Source organism: Biomphalaria glabrata, chromosome 14, assembly GCF_947242115.1.
Source record: "Biomphalaria glabrata chromosome 14, xgBioGlab47.1, whole genome shotgun sequence".
Taxonomy (NCBI): Eukaryota; Metazoa; Mollusca; class Gastropoda; family Planorbidae; genus Biomphalaria; species Biomphalaria glabrata.
The window spans coordinates 15,485,889-15,504,483 of record NC_074724.1 but is presented as its reverse complement, the minus strand read 5'-3'; the positions used below and the strand labels follow the sequence as shown (position 1 = coordinate 15,504,483).

General features: G+C 33.9%; 1 protein-coding gene across 3 annotated transcripts in view; it reads left to right on the top strand.

Annotated features, from left to right (window-relative positions):
• LOC106078192 (uncharacterized) overlaps positions 1-18,595 on the top strand; it is a 58,230-nt gene that overhangs the window by 12,170 nt on the left and 27,465 nt on the right. Inside the window, exons 2-10 of one of the 3 annotated variants that reach the window (XM_056009612.1) lie at positions 2,204-2,378; positions 4,344-4,416; positions 5,241-5,422; positions 5,527-5,716; positions 7,764-7,945; positions 9,811-10,006; positions 13,469-13,756; positions 14,133-14,234; positions 16,992-17,031. In XM_056009612.1, coding sequence (XP_055865587.1) covers positions 4,368-4,416; positions 5,241-5,422; positions 5,527-5,716; positions 7,764-7,945; positions 9,811-10,006; positions 13,469-13,756; positions 14,133-14,234; positions 16,992-17,031 — 1,229 coding nt within the window. In that variant the 5' untranslated portion in view covers positions 2,204-2,378; positions 4,344-4,367. Of the gene's footprint in view, positions 1-2,203; positions 2,379-2,997; positions 4,077-4,343; positions 4,417-5,240; positions 5,423-5,526; positions 5,717-7,763; positions 7,946-9,810; positions 10,007-13,468; positions 13,757-14,132; positions 14,235-16,991; positions 17,032-18,595 lie in introns of those variants that run through there. The other 2 variants (XM_056009610.1, XM_056009611.1) reach the window with 2 other exon arrangements.

Below are 18,595 nucleotides of genomic sequence, written 5' to 3'. Positions count from 1 at the left end.
TTCCATACATTAACAATATAGCTGCAAGACGTCTGTTAAGTTGGAGGTACAATGTCTTGCTTACTGCTTTACTTTACTTGTATCTAAGAATCTTGTTCTCAGTGTTCTCCTGTAACAAGTGGTGTATATGTGTGTATGTTAGTTACTGGTCCTCAATTTTTTTGTAGTTTTAGAATTAACCCTATTTTTTAAAAAAAGCTACTGTTCAGACATTTGTATAATATAATTGCTGTAAAACAAAGAGTAAGAGATTAACTTGTAGACATTGGAGTGATTACTGTCAATAGACAGCTGAAATGCACTGAATCGTTAGTTTGTGGTAGATTGTTCTGCACCCATTCTCTAACATTCCATTATGCTATCGAAAATCTTGGAGTCGCTCTGCGGTTTCCTTTCTGGCGACCAATATAGCTGTCCTTCCAATATTCATACAAATTCCCTTCAACATCTGTCAGAGCATCATTTCGTTCTTCGAAGGCAGTATTTACAGATAAGAATAATGATCGCCAGCTTAACTTATCCTGACACAGCTAAGTTTGCCAATGTTGCGAAAAGAGACGCTCTGATTTGATCAAAGAGAGATGCCGCAGATAATCAAGATGTCTTATTTTACTATAACACAAATGTGTAACACACATCATCATTTAACTAAACATTGAACGGGGTAACTACATTTCAAAATAATTATTAAGCAATTTAAACATGGATGAAAAAGGAAAATAAGATAACATTTTAAAGTACTCTCTTTCTTTGCAAATATAACATTCTTTTAGATCTATTAATATTGATGAATATAATGGCCTCAACGAAAAATGCCGCTTTACTTACTAAAATCCAGTACTTTATACACATCATATATAAGTCCGCGCTATTTTGTCTTGAACTATTTTTGTCGGGAAATTTCGCCCTATTTTATCGGATCTGTTTTCTCGGCGCTATTTTGTCCGCGCTATTTTGTCGGGTCACCCAAAACTCCTGTGAGAGTGTCTAGACAGAATGCGAGAGCTTTCACATTGCACGGTGTAGAGTTGAAAGAGAGCTTCCACGTCCCTGTCGATAATACATGCGCCGTTCCTTAAGGGACCGTTACACTAATGGCGATTCCCATGAGGTTAGCTTTGTAAAGATAAGAAGATGGCAGGGGTTCCCTGCCTTCGTCCATGTATTCTAGTCAAAGATTCTCAAAATTTTTCACTTCAAGGACCCCTTTACAAGCCATACGATATTAGCGGAACCACGACGCAGCCTGATTTGTCTGTATGAATCGCATATCGAAAGCCACTGGCATAATCATGACAATGTGTGCTATTTAATGCCTTAATATTTGAATCCTTAAGAGCTTTATCACTCTGGTCAGCATTCTCTAGTGATGCTCTACAAGGGCAAGTTTAGCTAGCCCCTACTTAAAGCTTCAGGATCATATGTTGTCTCATTTTGTATTGTCTGCTTCTAAGGCGAAAAATAATACAGAACAGACTGACCAAATATGGACAAATGAACAAATAAAGGATTTTTCCTCTCTACCCAGAAGAAATTAAGAAAATGATAAAGATTAAAATACATGAGAATTGGACCAGCTCACATCCCTAATTCTAGTAAAACGATGACTATTATAAGCTATCCCGACATGAAGAACGCAGTTAAAGTCAGTACCTTGCCACTATTTCTATAACACTCTTTCACTTAAAGTTTTTGTTTCCATAATTTAACGAAAAACTTCTTTCAATGGTGTTATAAAGATACGAAAGTGAAAGACCGACTTGTTTAGTTTAAAAAGTAGATAAATTTAAAGAAACACATTCTATGGTTTGTAAAATAAGTAAAGTTTATTTTCATTCGTAAAATAAAATTCTATTCTATCACCTGTTAACAATCATTGTTGTTTTGCCAAGCAGCGCCAACAATGACGTCGTCATTGAATAGTTCATTATTAAACAGCACAGAGAGGCGAGCTGATTATTATTTTGAATTAATTCAATTTTGAGCTTTCTGCGGACCCCTTATGGTCGTCTCGTGGACACTGGGGGTCCGCAGAACACAGTTTGAAAACTTCTGTTCTAGTACATGCACCACACTAATTATTATTCTGTTTCAGTCCTTTAAAAATGATAATATGTACATATTTGATCGCTGAGCATAAATACTACTATGTATAATCATCTGATATATAAATAAAAAGAAAGATAAATTTATATTTTTTTAGAGAGAGCAGGAATGATATGGAAGTGTGGCGGAGAGGCTAAGTACGCTTGAGCTTGGCTTGACTAAAGTGGCAAGAGGATCAACACCCGACTCAAGCAGAGTTGTTTACTGAGCGCCTAAAGGCAGCACGAAAAACCGACTTGAGCGAATTCGTACTATCTGATGACAAGAAACAAGTGTGACAAATAAATTGCAAATTACTTTTTTCTCGAAGTGAAAAAATAATTTCTTTTAATACTTTTAAGATTATCATTTGTATTACCCCTATTCGAATGGTCTGTCTCAAACATAAGCTGGTTCAAAAAATTCATCCCAATGGTCTGCTTGTATGAAACAATAACTAATTCCTAATCGTGACATAACAATAGGTCTATTCATGTATGCTATTTTTATCATTGACATAGTAAAAAATATATGAGTGATAACAAAGCCTAGCTTAAACACTTCACGAAGTTGCAGATTATTAAATCACACCTGATTAGAAGCTTACCCACTCTAATAAAAATGTTGCAGACAGTAGTGAAAGACAAATGCAAAATGGAAAAACAAATACAAAAGCGAATATGTAATCCTGTCGTTGGTGAGATTAAAGCTAGTTCGATTGAATAAAATAATATTTGTATCTTATTGTTAAAAACAAACAAACAAACATTACTAACCAGTAAGAATGAATAGAGCTAACAAAAATGGTGTTAATCTTTTCATTCTAAATCTAGAATTTTCTTAGAAAATAAAAGTTGATGTAGTTTTCAACATGTTTAACTCTAAACCCCCCCCCCCCCCCAACAAAACCACACATCATAGGATACAAAACTCTGTCTATAAAAATATATAATAAGCAAATAAATTCCCTTAATAAGGCTTATTTACTGTGGTCTAAATTAGGTGAACACATAAAAGTATTAGTTCATTTAATTTAGTTAGATTATCCAGTAGCTCAAACATGTAGTTAGATCATTGCAATATTTTGAACTAGATTTCAATTATTTTTAATTGTTATACAATTATTTTTTTTGAAGCTTATTAAAACGAAAAAAGAATGATAATATAATAAGTCCAATTTTTGTTAGAGTGGAAAGATTTTAACAAACATGATAACATAACTTAACCAGTATAACAAAATACTAGACGTATTTGTATCTATGCGGACATGACAGCTGATATTTCCTGGAAGTTCAAGTCTTATATCATACAGACGTTACTTCAAAAAAGAAGATGATTACGTCCTACGCGTCTTGCATTCAGTCATGCATATTAACCAATGACTTAAATTCTGCCAATTCACTGGTTTTCTTGGCTAGCTCAGGCATTTGTACAAATTTGTCCTAGCATATGGAATGAGGAATTTGCCTTTCTCTTTGTATCTTTCAGAGTATTTTATTAAATTTTGTTTTTGTATTTGAAGATTATGGTTCAGTGTTTTATGTATAATTGCTACTTTACTTTTGAGTCTTCTATCCTGAAGGCTTTCTAAATTTAGTGATTTTACTAAAGGTGTTACTCTAGTCAAATGTAAATATTCGTTTGTTATGAATCTCACTGCACTATTTTGTGTCTGTTCCAGTTTTTAAAAATGTTTTCTTGAGTTGAGGGGTCCCAAACGGAGGATGCATATTCTATTACTGGCCTAACCAAGGTTAAATAACATTTTAGTTTTATGTTCTTATTTGATTTATAGAAATTTCTTTTAATAAACCCAAATGCTTTGTTTGATTTTTTGATAGTTTTACCAATATGGGGAATCAATGACAGTTTTTTTTTCATTTATTACAACACCTAGGTATTTTACGTTTTTAGTCTGTTACTGGTCAGTACGGGAATCCCCTAAATTGTTAAGAACAAAAATGGAAAACGTTACATATATTTATTTCCATGTAAACGTTATGATATATATATATATATTCATTCATTGTAACATAAAACGCTTTTGTTTATTTAGTTTGAAAAATTAACTGTTTCGGTAATATTAGTTATTATAAGTATTACCAAAGAAAATATAGACTAAAATTTACTACTTAAGAGTAATTAACCATTTCAGAATTTCTCTTATTCTATTTCTTTTTCGTCAAATTCAATTTTTTTACAATGTTAGCCATTCTCTCCAAAATTTAATAATGAATTATAATATTTTTATTCAAAAGAAATAAAAAACTTGACAAGACAAAATGCACTTTATGCTTCAACTACTAATTGCCACAGCAGTTATGTCTTTGGGTAAGTTAAAATTGACATCCACTAGAAACATTAAAAATGGCTTTCCAAAAGGATCTCAGTTTGTCAGAGTGATTCGCAAGATTAAAAAGAAAGCAATTACATTTTCATAATTGTAGTAACATTTTTATGCATCGAGTTTAGTTCAGTAGCGTGAAGGCCGCGGCCACGTGGTACTAGAATAGTTACTCCAAAGGTTTTAGGCCTACGTCAGAATAAATTCCGCTTACTTTTGTGTGTTTTGTGTCAGGCTCTGTCTACCAGTCACATTTAGATCACACTAAAAGAATAAAAGACAATTGAAACTCTGAGTCCAACACTAGTGTTTCTTCCTCTCAAAAAAAAAAAAATTCTAATTACCGAATGTTTTTGTGAGAATTAAATGAATGCCAACATTTGTTTGGTATTGCTCTGCTAACTTATTTTACATTTAATTCTGAAGTTGAAACATCACAAAAAACATTTACATTTTTTTTACAAATTATAGCTAAATATTCATTAAAAAAGATTGTTTCGGTTTTTTTTCTGAAAATTCTAGCAACGCCAATAAGACACGGTACATAACATTAATCAATAATGTTTTAAACGTTTTATGCACTTTTCAAAAAACACATTTTCATGACATGATCTGGCCTCCTGCTTAAATGATATTGCAATACCATAAATCCATTAAATACGATATAGTTTTAAATCTATGACAAGGCCTTTAAGACATTCAATCAGGTAGGACAGACAGGACTCCAAAATGACCTGACTTATAGTGTGCTTATGTTTCTTTAACAATTAACCCTAATCTCTAATCTCTAAACCCGCAATTTATCTTTCAGCTCTATGTAAATCTGAAGAAGTCAAAGCAATATTGTATGAGTACAACGATACATCAATTTTGAGAACAAAACAACAATTCATCTTACGTGGCAATGTGACGGTACAAACAGCGCCACACGATGACTTATACAACTTTTTAAAAATAAATTACAGAAAAAATGACAATACTGATTTTCATATGGTATGTAAGTTATAAATATTGTTTTTAAGCATTGGAATGTTTCCATAATCAGAATTTAGATTTACAAGATAACAAAAAATAATATCACGTTTTCTACTGTACAGTTCGACACATTGGATTTTAAACAGTGCATGGCGCGTGCAAGTTTCTATTGTGTTCAAGACAAGAACACGTTTTTAATTTATCTCAACACAACCACTATGATAGAATTCAACCAATCAGAATGGAAAATGAATGGCTCCTACAATGGATATGAGTTTAGTAGCAATGCTGTAATCCTACCTATAATTCAACGTAAGTTTTACAAAGCTTATATCAACTCAATCTGTGTGTTTGATAAAAAGTGTGTACACGCTATTTCTCCCACACTGTCACGGATGAATGTGTGTATGAGACTGAGTGTATAATCTATTTTAACTTATGTATGACAATTGGAACGTATGCGAGAATGACCGGAAGTGTGCTAGTTTTAAGACAAGGACAGAGGCCAGCGTGTGCTAGATGCGATCATGAGTAACAATGTTCCGTGTTCGTTTTGACCGAGTCATTGAGTGTATTCTTCTTACATCTGAAACCAGGGACACACGTAGACTTAGTGAGACACTAATGTAGTTTCTACTTTTGAGCTAAATATAATAGAAAGCTAGAAGAAATATTTGGAGGATCGTTCTTCCAGTTACTAGATTCAGCCTTGTTAGGCATTAAGCAAAAATGTGGTTTGTCATTGCGAAAACGTCAAGAACAATTCAGCTGTGAAATTTTGAAGTGTGCGCTCACGTGGCACACAAAAAGTCAATCAGATGGATGCATATTTGACTAGATTTGAAGTTCATGTTCAAAGCTACAGATTTACCTAAAACTCAGTGGGGAAGTCATCTTTACACTTTTTTACAGCGAAAGGCACTGCAAGTGTGTATCAACGTTTCTAAGAAAGACTTAGAAGAATATGACAAGGTGAAGGAGGTATTAATAAAAAGATACAACTTGACAGATGATGGGTATAGAGAGAAGTTCCATAAAGCTAAACCAGAGAGAAACGAGGCATTCTCTGAATTTGTTGAGGCCAAGATACCTCATGCTTTGGGTCGAATTGTCTAACACTGAAAAGACATTCGGATGTCTCATTGATCTGTTCATCAGAGACAAGATCCTCACATCATGCAACCCTAAGAGGCTTTTCTTCGTGAAAGGAAACCGAAAGATGTGCCAACGGCAGTCAAATTTTGTCAGCAATATATTACTGTACAACCAAAGCAGACAATTCAAAGGGAGGAAGACTTTGCAACAAGAAAGTTTGCATTAGCTACAAAGACCTTTTTACCTTTACCTTTACATATCCCTTAGTCTGTTGGGGCACCATGGAAGAATCGTCTATCGTCTTTCTCCATCATTCTTAGCCCTGATGATAGAGAGAATGTAACACTTTTTTGAAGATTGAACTTATCTTAGAGTCATAGCTGGCTGTGCTCTTTGATGGGTGGCTTGCAGCTGGAGATGGCCCCCTAGCGGATAGATGGTCGTCGGTAACTCAATGTTTGGGTTAGGGTGTCAATCCAAAGTCGATGGGGTCGGCGGGCACAGTAGGCTACCTTGGGCACAAAGAGTAATGCAGGCAGAACTGATCTACCATGGGCAGTAAGTTGAAAACGTAGATGTGATCGATGAGTATCACATAGGCAGTAGTGGCAAGTACCAAATACTATTACGCACCTTAGGGCGGTTGCGGATAAAACAGGCAAATTAGGACACATCTCTCATGCATCTTATCGATGCCCTCGATTGAGGTGCATTCGTCAGATTGATAAGATTACTTTTACAAATAACATTGATTAAAGAGATTGTTAATAACAAATATAATATATATATAAATATAAGAACAAAGCAAGGAAGGTAACAACCTCAATTAAACATAAGCAAGGGAGGCAACAAGTATTATTACTCGAGATACAATGCAGATTTGGTCTAGCTGGTAATCGAATTAAATAAATTGTCAGTTGCTACATAATTTGTAGAAGGATTATATTTACAAGCACATGATAAGTCTATTCATCATCGTTTAGAATATAGAACAATTCTACATCCAGCCAGTTACGTCCTTCATTCTTGTGGCACTATGCTATTCGGCCCATCAAAACATATGGTGTTAAAAACTGCAGAGACACAATTGTAATACGGCCCTTAATATACACTCTTGACAATGATATAGCTTCTGGACAAAATGTATTGGGCACAATTACTTTAATAATAATATACTATTATTTAATTAATATGCATCTTTCCGTGTATTTCTTTATATATTTACTTCCTACTAATTGATTGATTACATTCTCATTTTTGTAAGCCAATGTTGAAACAAGTCTCTTTATTAAACTTAACCCAAGCTACTCTAAATGTGAACAAGATATCCTGGAAAGTGAAGAAATCGTTTTAGAAGGACATGCACGCTTTTATGGAGACTTTAAAGAAGATGAAACGTATATTGCAATAGAAGTAAACTTAATAAGCTCAACGAACTATACTTTAGTAAGTAATTAAGTATTTTATCTATCTATGCAAAAAAGTACTTTCTCCATTCACTTTCTCTACTGAAATAATTCTCAACACATAATTAGGACTTTTAGCAACAAAACATTCACTACATCACCAAGCAGATACACTTTAACAAGAAAGCATACAAATGTAAAAAAAATATTTTTATAAGAAGATGATTTCTTCTCTATGCATGCATCTTTGAAAGCGATTTTTTTGCTCTTAGTAGCCAATAAATGTTCTATTTTTAGAAATGGAACTTTTTTTTAACCCGAACCATTCCCCCCCCCACACACACACACTATTACGGAGAAAAGATTCTGCTTAAAAAAATGTATAAATATATTAGATTTTATATAATTATCTTAATAGGGTTAAAGCCAAAACGAAGAGACGGCGTATCTTGATTAGAAAACTGCTGTTCGGCACTCAAATCCCATTCACAAGAAGAATTACAGAGACTTGCGAATTCTCTGGCAGCTGCTTGTCAAAAGTTTAACCTTACAGTTAGCCTCTGCAAGACTGAAATCCTGGCACAAGATGTTGCAGAAATACCAGCGATACATATTGGAAATCACACACTTACATTGGTGCAGGAATTCACATACTTGGGAACAACAACAGCCAGCAACTTAGACTTTGACACTGAGCTGACAAAAAAAAATGGAAAGGTTTCTGCAGCAATGGCAAAACAATCCAAGCGCGTCTGGGAAAATACCAAATTGACTACGGCAACCAAAACCCCAGTCTACAAGTCCGGTGTTCTGAGTACACTTCTTTAAGGCAGTGAGAGCTGGGCAACTTACATGCATCAAGAGCATATAATAAATAGCTTCCACTTACGCTGCCTGGACCTATAATGTGCATCTCCTGGAGAGATCATGTCTCCAACCAGGACATTTCGAAACGAGCCCATATGCACATCATCTATGCTCTTTTGACACAGAGTAGACAACGCTGTCTTGGACCTGTCACCCAAATGCCATATAGAATAATCCCTAGAAAAATCCAATACGATGAGCTTGTGGATGGATTCAGATCCAAGGATAGCCCAAAGACTAACCTACAGAGATTTCTGCAAGCGAGACATGAAAGCCACAGGAATCAACCAAAGTATGTAGGAGGAGATAGCCCAAGACAGACTGTACGTTCTGCTATGAACTTCGCCGAGAGCAAAAAAAGAACAAAAAAAAAAAAAAAAAAAGCTGCATCATCCAGGAGAAAGAAAAATATAGCTTCCCATAAGCCAGCCCTAGGATAGATGCATACATATGCACGAACTGTGGCAAACCCTCCCGCTGTAGAATTGGCTTGATCAAACAGTCCCGATTCTGCCCCGTCTCAAGATAAAACCAAAGCCCGTGACTCATCTGGGCGCATCCATCCGAGACAGAAGGAGACATATTAATAGAATTACAGATCTAGACTAAGAAGATGGTGGCCCAAAATTTTCAGGACATTAATTTAATCAATTTTTCAGTAAAAAGGCCCTTCTTTATTCAAAAGACGTAATTTGTTTATAATAAAGTTTTTCTAGCCCTAAAACCATTTTTTTCATAGTTATATAATGGTCAAAGAAGATTTTTTTCTAGTGTGGACAATTATCCAGTAATTATTTTCTCTGATATACATCCACGGTCTAATTTCTAAGGCAATTGTATGTGCTGTTTTGGGGGAGATCCTTGCCCAGGAACATCTGTTTTTGCTTTGTTCATTTGTTCCCACATGTTTTCATCTTTTTTTTGCCGATAAATGTACAACCTGAAAAGAGGAATTATAAAAGAAAACTAAATCCGTATTTCTTTAAAATGCTTAATAAATACATCAAGTGAATTAATAGATCTTTCATATCATTTCAGTACAAAGCAGTATATCTGAATCACTGTGAAACATCATCAGATTTTAAGTGCACTAGAGATGGAGACTTGTACTCATATACAACAACACTATCTGTCAATGCTACTAAAGAACTCAGTGAATCACATTGGCGACTCGCTGGCGAATTTAATGGGATTTTTTACAATAGCACTCCTGTACAGCTATCCAGAATTTTAGGTACGGACTTATTTTTGTTTCTATTTAAAGAAAAAGGAAAAATGATTTGAAAGTAAAATGAATGTAATTAAAATAAACTAGTTATCTTAATTTTAAATAATCGTCTTTTTGGTGTACACATTCATGACAAAGTAGGAAATGATTCTTCGTTTTGCACTTTGCCTAATCATTGCATAGGCTGCCAAGGTGTTTTATAAATGAGTAGATCTTCTGTCGTATTAACGTTATCAAATATCATTGTCACTTCCATCTTTCATTCACAATAGGAAACTTCTTTTCTATCAACTATTTAGTAACACCATAAAATTGTTGAACAGCAACCAGATGGGCAATCATAAATTAAACAAAAAAAGCATGAGAAAGAAATACATATTTTAAAAAGAAAATAACCCCATTATCCAACTTAAAATAAAATATTTACAAACATAATTGAACTCGTGATGTTGACACCTATCAGTTTCTTGACTGAATATTCTACCAATTAGGCCATCGGGCAAATTATTTAATGGTGCATATATTACACGTATAGGAGGTAGAATTCTAGATCTTGTCTAGGTCTAGATCTACTTCTATAGCTAGAATCTAGACGTAATATGTATATAGAAAGTACGTAAAAATATAAGCAAAGTTTACATAAATAACAGTTTTTTTATTAGATTACGATGCACAAACTTTTCCTGAACATTAATTTATTATATTCTTAAATCAACAAAACATTACATTCGGAACGCAGTTATCCTTTCAAGAACGCGATAGTCCTTTCAAACCTGATGTTGGATCAAGATTTGGGTCTAATGAAGCCAAATTTACATTGATTTATTTATGTACTTTGCAAAAGTATAACGATCGAACTAGAGTTTCCCCCAAGCGGCCATCTAGCTAGTAATTCTTTTCTTAGCGATATACATCAACAGATACATTTCCAGGAAAATTGTTAGAGGCGTTTTTGAGATCATCTGTCGAGGTTCTCGAATCCAAGTTTCTGCTGGTTCCATAAAATTGAATTGAGGTATCGAAAAAAAAATATGCTTTAATATTTTAGATTAGTGGCGAATAGAAATACTCTCTTGAGAAACGTATGTTCTAAAAAGATTCCCTACTTTACATACAGCAGCTCTAGACATTTTATAGAATGGCTGACGCATTCAGGCGACGTAACAAAAATAATCAAGGTTACAAAAGACAGTTTGTGTGGAAACACAAACTCAAAATCGGCCCCCGAAAAGGTCCATCCAGGCAGGCTTCAATATTTTCAGAAAGAACATGCAAAAGAAATTATATCAAAGACAAATGAGAGATAAGAATGGAGAAAGAAGGTTAACAGATCTTGTGTAATGCCCCAACGGTCCCGCAGATCAAAGGATAGGTAAAAGTGAATGTTAAGTTAGATGTAAACCTGGCCTAACTAGTTCCCCTTTTAGACCTTGTGGTCTATAGGACAGATGATGTAAAGTTCATCTGTTTTTGTGGCCTACGATTAGCGAGGGTGTCATGTAGCCAGCACAACGACCAACCGCCTATGCTTTTCCCCAACTAATGTCAGGTACCCATTAGAGCTGAGTGAACTCTGAGGCGCCCACATTTCCGCAATGAAAGAAATGTTTATTAAAATAACGTTTATAAGATTACTATTCATTTTAAATTAGGTCTAACTTATAATGCATACTAATTAGCTTTTTCTCTTTAAAAAAATGCTTGCATAACTGATTTTAAAAATTAGAATTTTCGCTTTCAGAAAAAAAAGTAGCCGATGCATCAGAACTTTGAATGGTCTAAAATATTGTGATGTCGGATTTTCAATATCTTTTCTAGTTTACGAGATCTAAACGGGACGGACGGACAGACGGACAGACGGTCAGACGGAAAGACATTTCGCACAAAACTAATAGCGTCTTTTCTCCTTTCGGGGGCCGCTAAAAATTAGATGTTTTTTTGCAATGTAGTTAGAGCATATTAATTAATAGAATAATATTTATCAAGTAAAAGCATTATGAAATGTTCTTTCTCTCTCTCTCTCTCTCTCTCTCTCTCTCTCCGAGTTTTAAATAAAAAATTAATGGGTAAGACTTTTAACACTACCTAAACATCCATGCCAGAAGGTTTGTCGCTGGAATAGTCTTCAGACCGATTCTAAATAAAAAAAAACATAAGGAATGTTCTTCTACATCATTTTGGTAAAAAAAAGGTGGACAACGAGTATTGAATATGTGGATATGGAATATGTGGATATGGAATATGTGGATATGGAATATGTGGATATGGAATATGTGGATATGGAACTTGTGGGGTTACCTTAAGTCATATTTTCGTTTTTTTGTGTTTTTTAAAATCCGATTCAGATGTAGCTGAAAGAGATAACTGGAAACCCATTCCGTTTGATTATCAAAAGAGCTGAGCCGAAGGCTCTTCGAGCTCTAGGCTTGTAAGCCTGCCTGAACAACCGTTCTGTCTGGAAGAGATCCAAGTCAATGCCTATGTAAAGCATTGCTTTTTCTGATATATATGGCAATCCGGGCGCATTGACTTGAATGCATGACCGAAGGCCGAGTACACCGGGAACCTCCGCCATTTTCCTATGTTGTACCAAGCTAACCCTGCAGAACTCGCTATTAGTGTAACGGTCCCTTAAGGAACGGCGCATGGATTATCGACAGGGACGTGGGCTCTCTTTTTCAACTCCACTCCGTGCAATGGGAAAGCTCTCACATTCCCTTGGACAATTCCACAGGAGTTTTGTTTTGCTATTCATTTACCCTAATTACCCCTCAAATGATCGTTTTCACCTGAGTGCCACGTTGAGGCAGAATAGCATACTCGGGGAAACCCATTCCTGCAAGTCTACTAGGTCGGTCGTTCAACAATGGCGCCTTCATTAGTGACCTATAGCTGGAGTGGCGTTTCTATGAAAATCATTACTCGTGATTAGTTCGAACTTCGGCCGCATGTAGGTAACGGGCCCATGGATCACTATAAATGTGATACGACCCAATAAAATAATAATCGCTGCATTTGTGAAATATGTATCCGGTTCTAACAGAAAGAGCTGTTCTGAAATACATCTTGCCTTTTCCAACTTTATATTTATAAAGGTTTGCTTATTTTAGTATGAGTAGATTTTAAGTCGAAAAAATAGGAACAGAGAATTGGACAATCAGTGAACTAAAGTAGGATGTGATCAGTCATCTCAGACTAACAATTTTATGTTTCTCATTGATCCAAATAAATGTTTTTTATACTATAACATTTATATAAATGGTTTAATTTTTTATTATTTTTTGATAATTATTTTCGTGTATAAAATAATTATTTTTCGGGTGAGGGTACTCTGAGTTACGTAAAATATTAAAGGGGTACGAGAAAATCAAGAGAGAGAGAGAGAGAGAGAGAGGCAAAGAGAAATTGATACATATAAATATTTATATATATTAATCCTGGTGTTTATGAAGCGCATTCTCTTTATAGATTCATCCAAGGTTCTAATGAGACTTAATGGACAAACGTTATCAAAGAGTAACACTTCCATAGAGATAAAAGAAGACGAAGAACTAACTCTGTGTTGTATTACGACACTATCACACTGTCTAGCTGTCATTACAGTGAACCACACTCAATCTTTTTCAAACCAGAGTTGTGTTAGTCATCGACCAATCAAGGGGGATAAATCCACGTATATGTTTGGATACATCGTTTGTGGAGATGATAAGTATTCACAGGCATTTCCTGTTGACGTTAACATACTCCAAGTGAAAGGTACGTCAGGAGTAACACACATTCATTATTTCTTTTATATGTAAATATATTTTTCAAAAATACATAAATCCATGTGTGGGTTGTTTTTTTTATTACAAGTGTACACAAAATTGTATCATGTGTACACCTGTACATAGACGAGTAATGTAATATTCTGTAAAGAGAATAACATAAATTCAATATAAATAAAGTAATAACATTAGACTTGACAATTAAACTGCACGATTTCAAATATCTTGTTAATCTTGAAATGTTTATTGATTGAGAAAAGAGGCTAAAAGTGATAACAATGATCCAATATGAAGTATTATTTAATTAAATGAAAATAAATAGCCATGGTTCATTCAAGATAACCACCTATATATTTATTCTATAGACATTACAGGTCAAGAGAGACCGGGAATTATACTTGGTGCTGTGTTCGGCGCTATTGTCTTTATTGTGCTGATATTGTCTTTGATCTGCTGCTGGCGCAAAAGTAATAATTTATACAAATATTTCAGTCTCTAAACTAGCTATGTATTTGTTCTATAAAATAGTATTTAAATTATTTTAAAATTCTTTAAAATGCATTATAATAGGCATATTATTATTATGTTAGACACGACCGAATATTCATTCTATAGCACTGCCAGGGTCGAGTTTCGTTAAAGAGAAACAAAATTAATTTGTAGTCCCTATATATTTAACAATATCCACTGGGAAATTTTCTGCTGATGTGGAAGTTCAGTATCAGTACCTCCCTCTGACAGGCAACGAGAGTATTCTTAGGGCCTTGAAGGTATTTGTGAGGTCAGTTGTCCTTCTACCCACGGTTGATATACCAATGGGTTATATTGTTATTTTAGATAACTTCCAAAAACGCTATTATCTCCAAGTCTAGGTTCCCATATTTTCTTTGTTTTTCCAGTGGTACGGCGATGTCAATAATGGTAGCTTTTTTTTCTTTTGTATCAATTAACAGCAGATCAGAGCGTTTAAAATCTACAGTTTTGTCAGTCAAATGAGTCTATCCAATATAATAAGTAATTAGTAAACTCGAGAACCTCTTGTGGCGAATATTTGTAATAAGAAGGAGCAGTGCTTCTTTTTTGTAAAAGAAAATAGGTGCCGGTACTCAGAGATTAGAAAATAACCCAATAGAAAGAAAACTATATGGAGAGCTCCATGATTTGGAAACCATTGCGCAGTTAATCTCATGTATTGGTCTAGTCATATGAACGCTTTAACATAACAATGAGAACAAAGAAGAAGAAGAAGTGATTAGATGCTGGTACTGAGTGATTAATTGTCTTACTTTTAACTACTAATAAATTAATAATATACATTAAAATACAAGAAAAGTAATATTTTTCCCAACATTTAAAAAAGGTGCAGGTACGCCGTACCGGTGCGTACTGTCAAGAAAAAGCCCTGAGAAGGAGTATCCCTATAGATGGTACAGATGGTATTCTAGCTAGATTACTCAACGAACTAAGCAATGAGCTAGCACCAGTGTTCAAATACCTTTTCAGGTATCTTTTAACCAGGACAGAATACCAAGGGACTGGAAATAAACTAATGTCACCTTCCTCTTTAAAAAAGGAAAAAAATCTGACCCAGGAAACTACAGACCAGCATCACTAACCAGCATCACAAATAAACTCCTATAACCCATAATATGTAGAAATATCATTAACCACTCCGACAAACATAATGTCCTTTCTCCATACCAACATGGCTTTAGAAAAAAAATGATCATATGAAACACAACTAATAGGACTAATTAATGATTTTTCAAAAGGTTTAGATAATAGTGAGCAAATAGAAGCTATCTTATTAGATTTTTCCAAAACCTTTGACAAAGTTCATCACCATAGTTTGCTTAAAAAATTAAAATATTTTGGCATTGATGGTCCATTGCATCAGTGGATAAAAGATTTTCTGATAATGAGAGAACAAACTAATAATAAATGGCTCTAAATCAACACCAATAACAGTAAACTCAGGTGTAACTCAAGGAAAAGTCTTTGGTCCACTAATATTTTTAATTTACATAAATGATTTAGCAAATTGCATTAGTTCAGGAACAAAAGTAAGATTATTCGCAGACGATTGCATAATATATAGAACAATAAAACAACACAAGATACAGAAATTTTACAAATAGAATTAGAAGAATTACAGAAATGGGAATCAAATTGGAGTATGTCTTTCTACCCAGAAAAATGTCAGTTGTTAAGAGTAACAAAAAAACTAAAATAAACGTAATTCCACTTATCTTATTCATACACAGACTAAAAACGCAAGATACTTAGGTTGCAACTTAGTTATAGTGACCAAGGTAGACAGATTCTGTCAAGGCTGAACATCCTACCATTATGTGTTCAAGACTCACCCACATTTCCACATTTTCGGCATTTGCCAACAATATTGAGTTTTAGGATGCTTTTCTCGATTTTTTTCTATCCTAATTACTCTGTCCTGTATAGCTATTACAAATCCTTCTGTTTCATGGTAGAAATGTAGCCTACAGCTTTGAGCCATGTTAAGGAAGCAGCTTTGTCGATGTTGTCTCCATCTAATAAAGCCGGGAATTTTCCGTGGAGTGTTTTCTCTTCCCATTGGTGAAAGTCATGCCACACGTGGTCCAAACCGACATTAACATAAGCATTGTTTAGGTTCAGAGGGGTGGCTTCGGAATCGTAATTACTCAGTAAAGAAACTAGTTAATTGCTGAAGGTGTGCAGCTTTGATCGTATTTTTAAAACTTGCATCTTACATAATTTGTAGATGTTCTGCAATCCATGATCCCCTATAAAATTAAATAATTTAAAATAATTTTGTAGAGCCGGAATCTAATCACTATAAAACCCCTGATAAAGAAAGAAACAACTAATCAGAACACTTTAAATGTCACTTTTTATCATTAGCCTATTAATTTAATTAGTAAATATAAAAGGACGTCATTGGAATAGAAGCTTTGGTGAAATTTAGCCTTCCGATTGGCTACCTTGAAATGACACATCCTTTTACAGTAACTGGCTAAGACATATTGCACTCAAAAGGAATAATTTATTATGATTATAAATATCATATCTTTCTTTGTAATGATATTTTTAGTGGTCACTTTGTATGTATATTATTGTAAGTTTATTTTAGCTGACTGTTATAGTCAAGCTTTTTATAACCATACATTTTTTTCAGTGTCTCATTATTATTAGTGTAGTAATGCTACAGACTGTTGTTTTTTCAGGAAAAAATAAAAAATCAGCACAAAAATTATCTGGCCAAAGGTAAGTTTTATATTCATGTACGTTATTATATAGATTATTATTGCAGTTCAGTATCTTCTATTTTATATGATAAATATGTATTTGTGCAGGAGAAGAGAAACCCTAAATAGGCATATGTTGTTTTGAATAAAAAAATGATTAAAAAGAGAGTTTGTGATAACATAAACTCAGAAGCGGCCCTAGTCGAATGCGCCCATGGACTAGGAATATTCAAGCCATGGTCTTGGTCTTGTTTTGATGGTTTAAATTAATAAGATTTCAAAAACATCATTCAATATTATTTTTTTATTAGAAAGAAAAATTGAAAACCTGTCACGTACTCTTGTAAGTCTCTGGACTAGGGATTTGACAATAATTTCGCTTAAGATATTGAAGTAAAGCCCACTGAGCATGCTTACGTTTGAAAGCTATATATATACAATTTAATTGAAAAAAAATGAGTGCTCTTGATTCAAAGCGCACTTTCCAATTCAATCACAAAACTCACGTTATAATAGGTGATTTTTAACAATCTATTTCCTTTTTTTTTATACAAAACCTAATGCTCTAATTCTTTACATACTTTTATTCCACCAAAGGTTTAGTTAGCATGCAACTTTAATCAATGAATTTAAAGAGCATATAATAAAGTATAACTGGACCGTATTTCCAGAAACTTATGGTTACAAAGTTATGGGAAATTAAAAACGAATTCATTTTTAGGATACTTTCTATAGTCCAATTTTACCAACATAAAAATGCCATAACTCTCTGCAATGTGACATATAAGGATAATCTTGGTAGCTCTGTAATTCGTACATCAAGCTCTACATCAATAGGTCATTTTTGTTTTATTTTATTAAAATACTAGCCTGACATTACCCGCGGCCTGCAGGTCTTAGTTTGTGTTTACTAATTTAGGATTTAGATGTAAGTTAAACTTAGCTAATGATCCTTTCAAGTTTTTCTATTTCGCTACGAAAATAAAATTAGTTTTGCGAAAATGGGTTTACCAGGAGCCGATACATTCATATGTATTAAAAACGAAAGGAGTGATAGATGAATAGTATATAAATGGACAATTAAAACGGGTTTTCTCGATTTCTTAAATGAATGGTATTATAAGTTAAGTAGGTCAGGACGTTTTGAATTCGCAGATTTATGGAACGAATTTATGTAAAAATGCTTTTGAAACACAAAGTTGAAGGTTAATTTTATTAAATAATGAAATCAATAGACTATATTTTTAATTTTCATGTGTCAAATAAAAAAAAAACTATATGTGCAAATTGTACTTCTTAAAAGTAGATCTAGATCTAAATCCTTTCGATCTTTTCTCATGTCAACATTATAAACATTGCATAGATCCATAAAATACTATAGCTTTAATAGAGTCGGTCAACTTTTATTTTTTTGAGGGTCTTAAGTTTGTTTTAGGGCTACAATACATACAGTACGGTCTACGTAAGTACCCAAGGGACATTTCTGCCAATGTTATCAAAGTACCCTACTAGATCTATATTTCTATCTTTATATTATTTACTGTTTTCCATTTTTAGCTTATAGATCTTGCCCAAATTGTCTA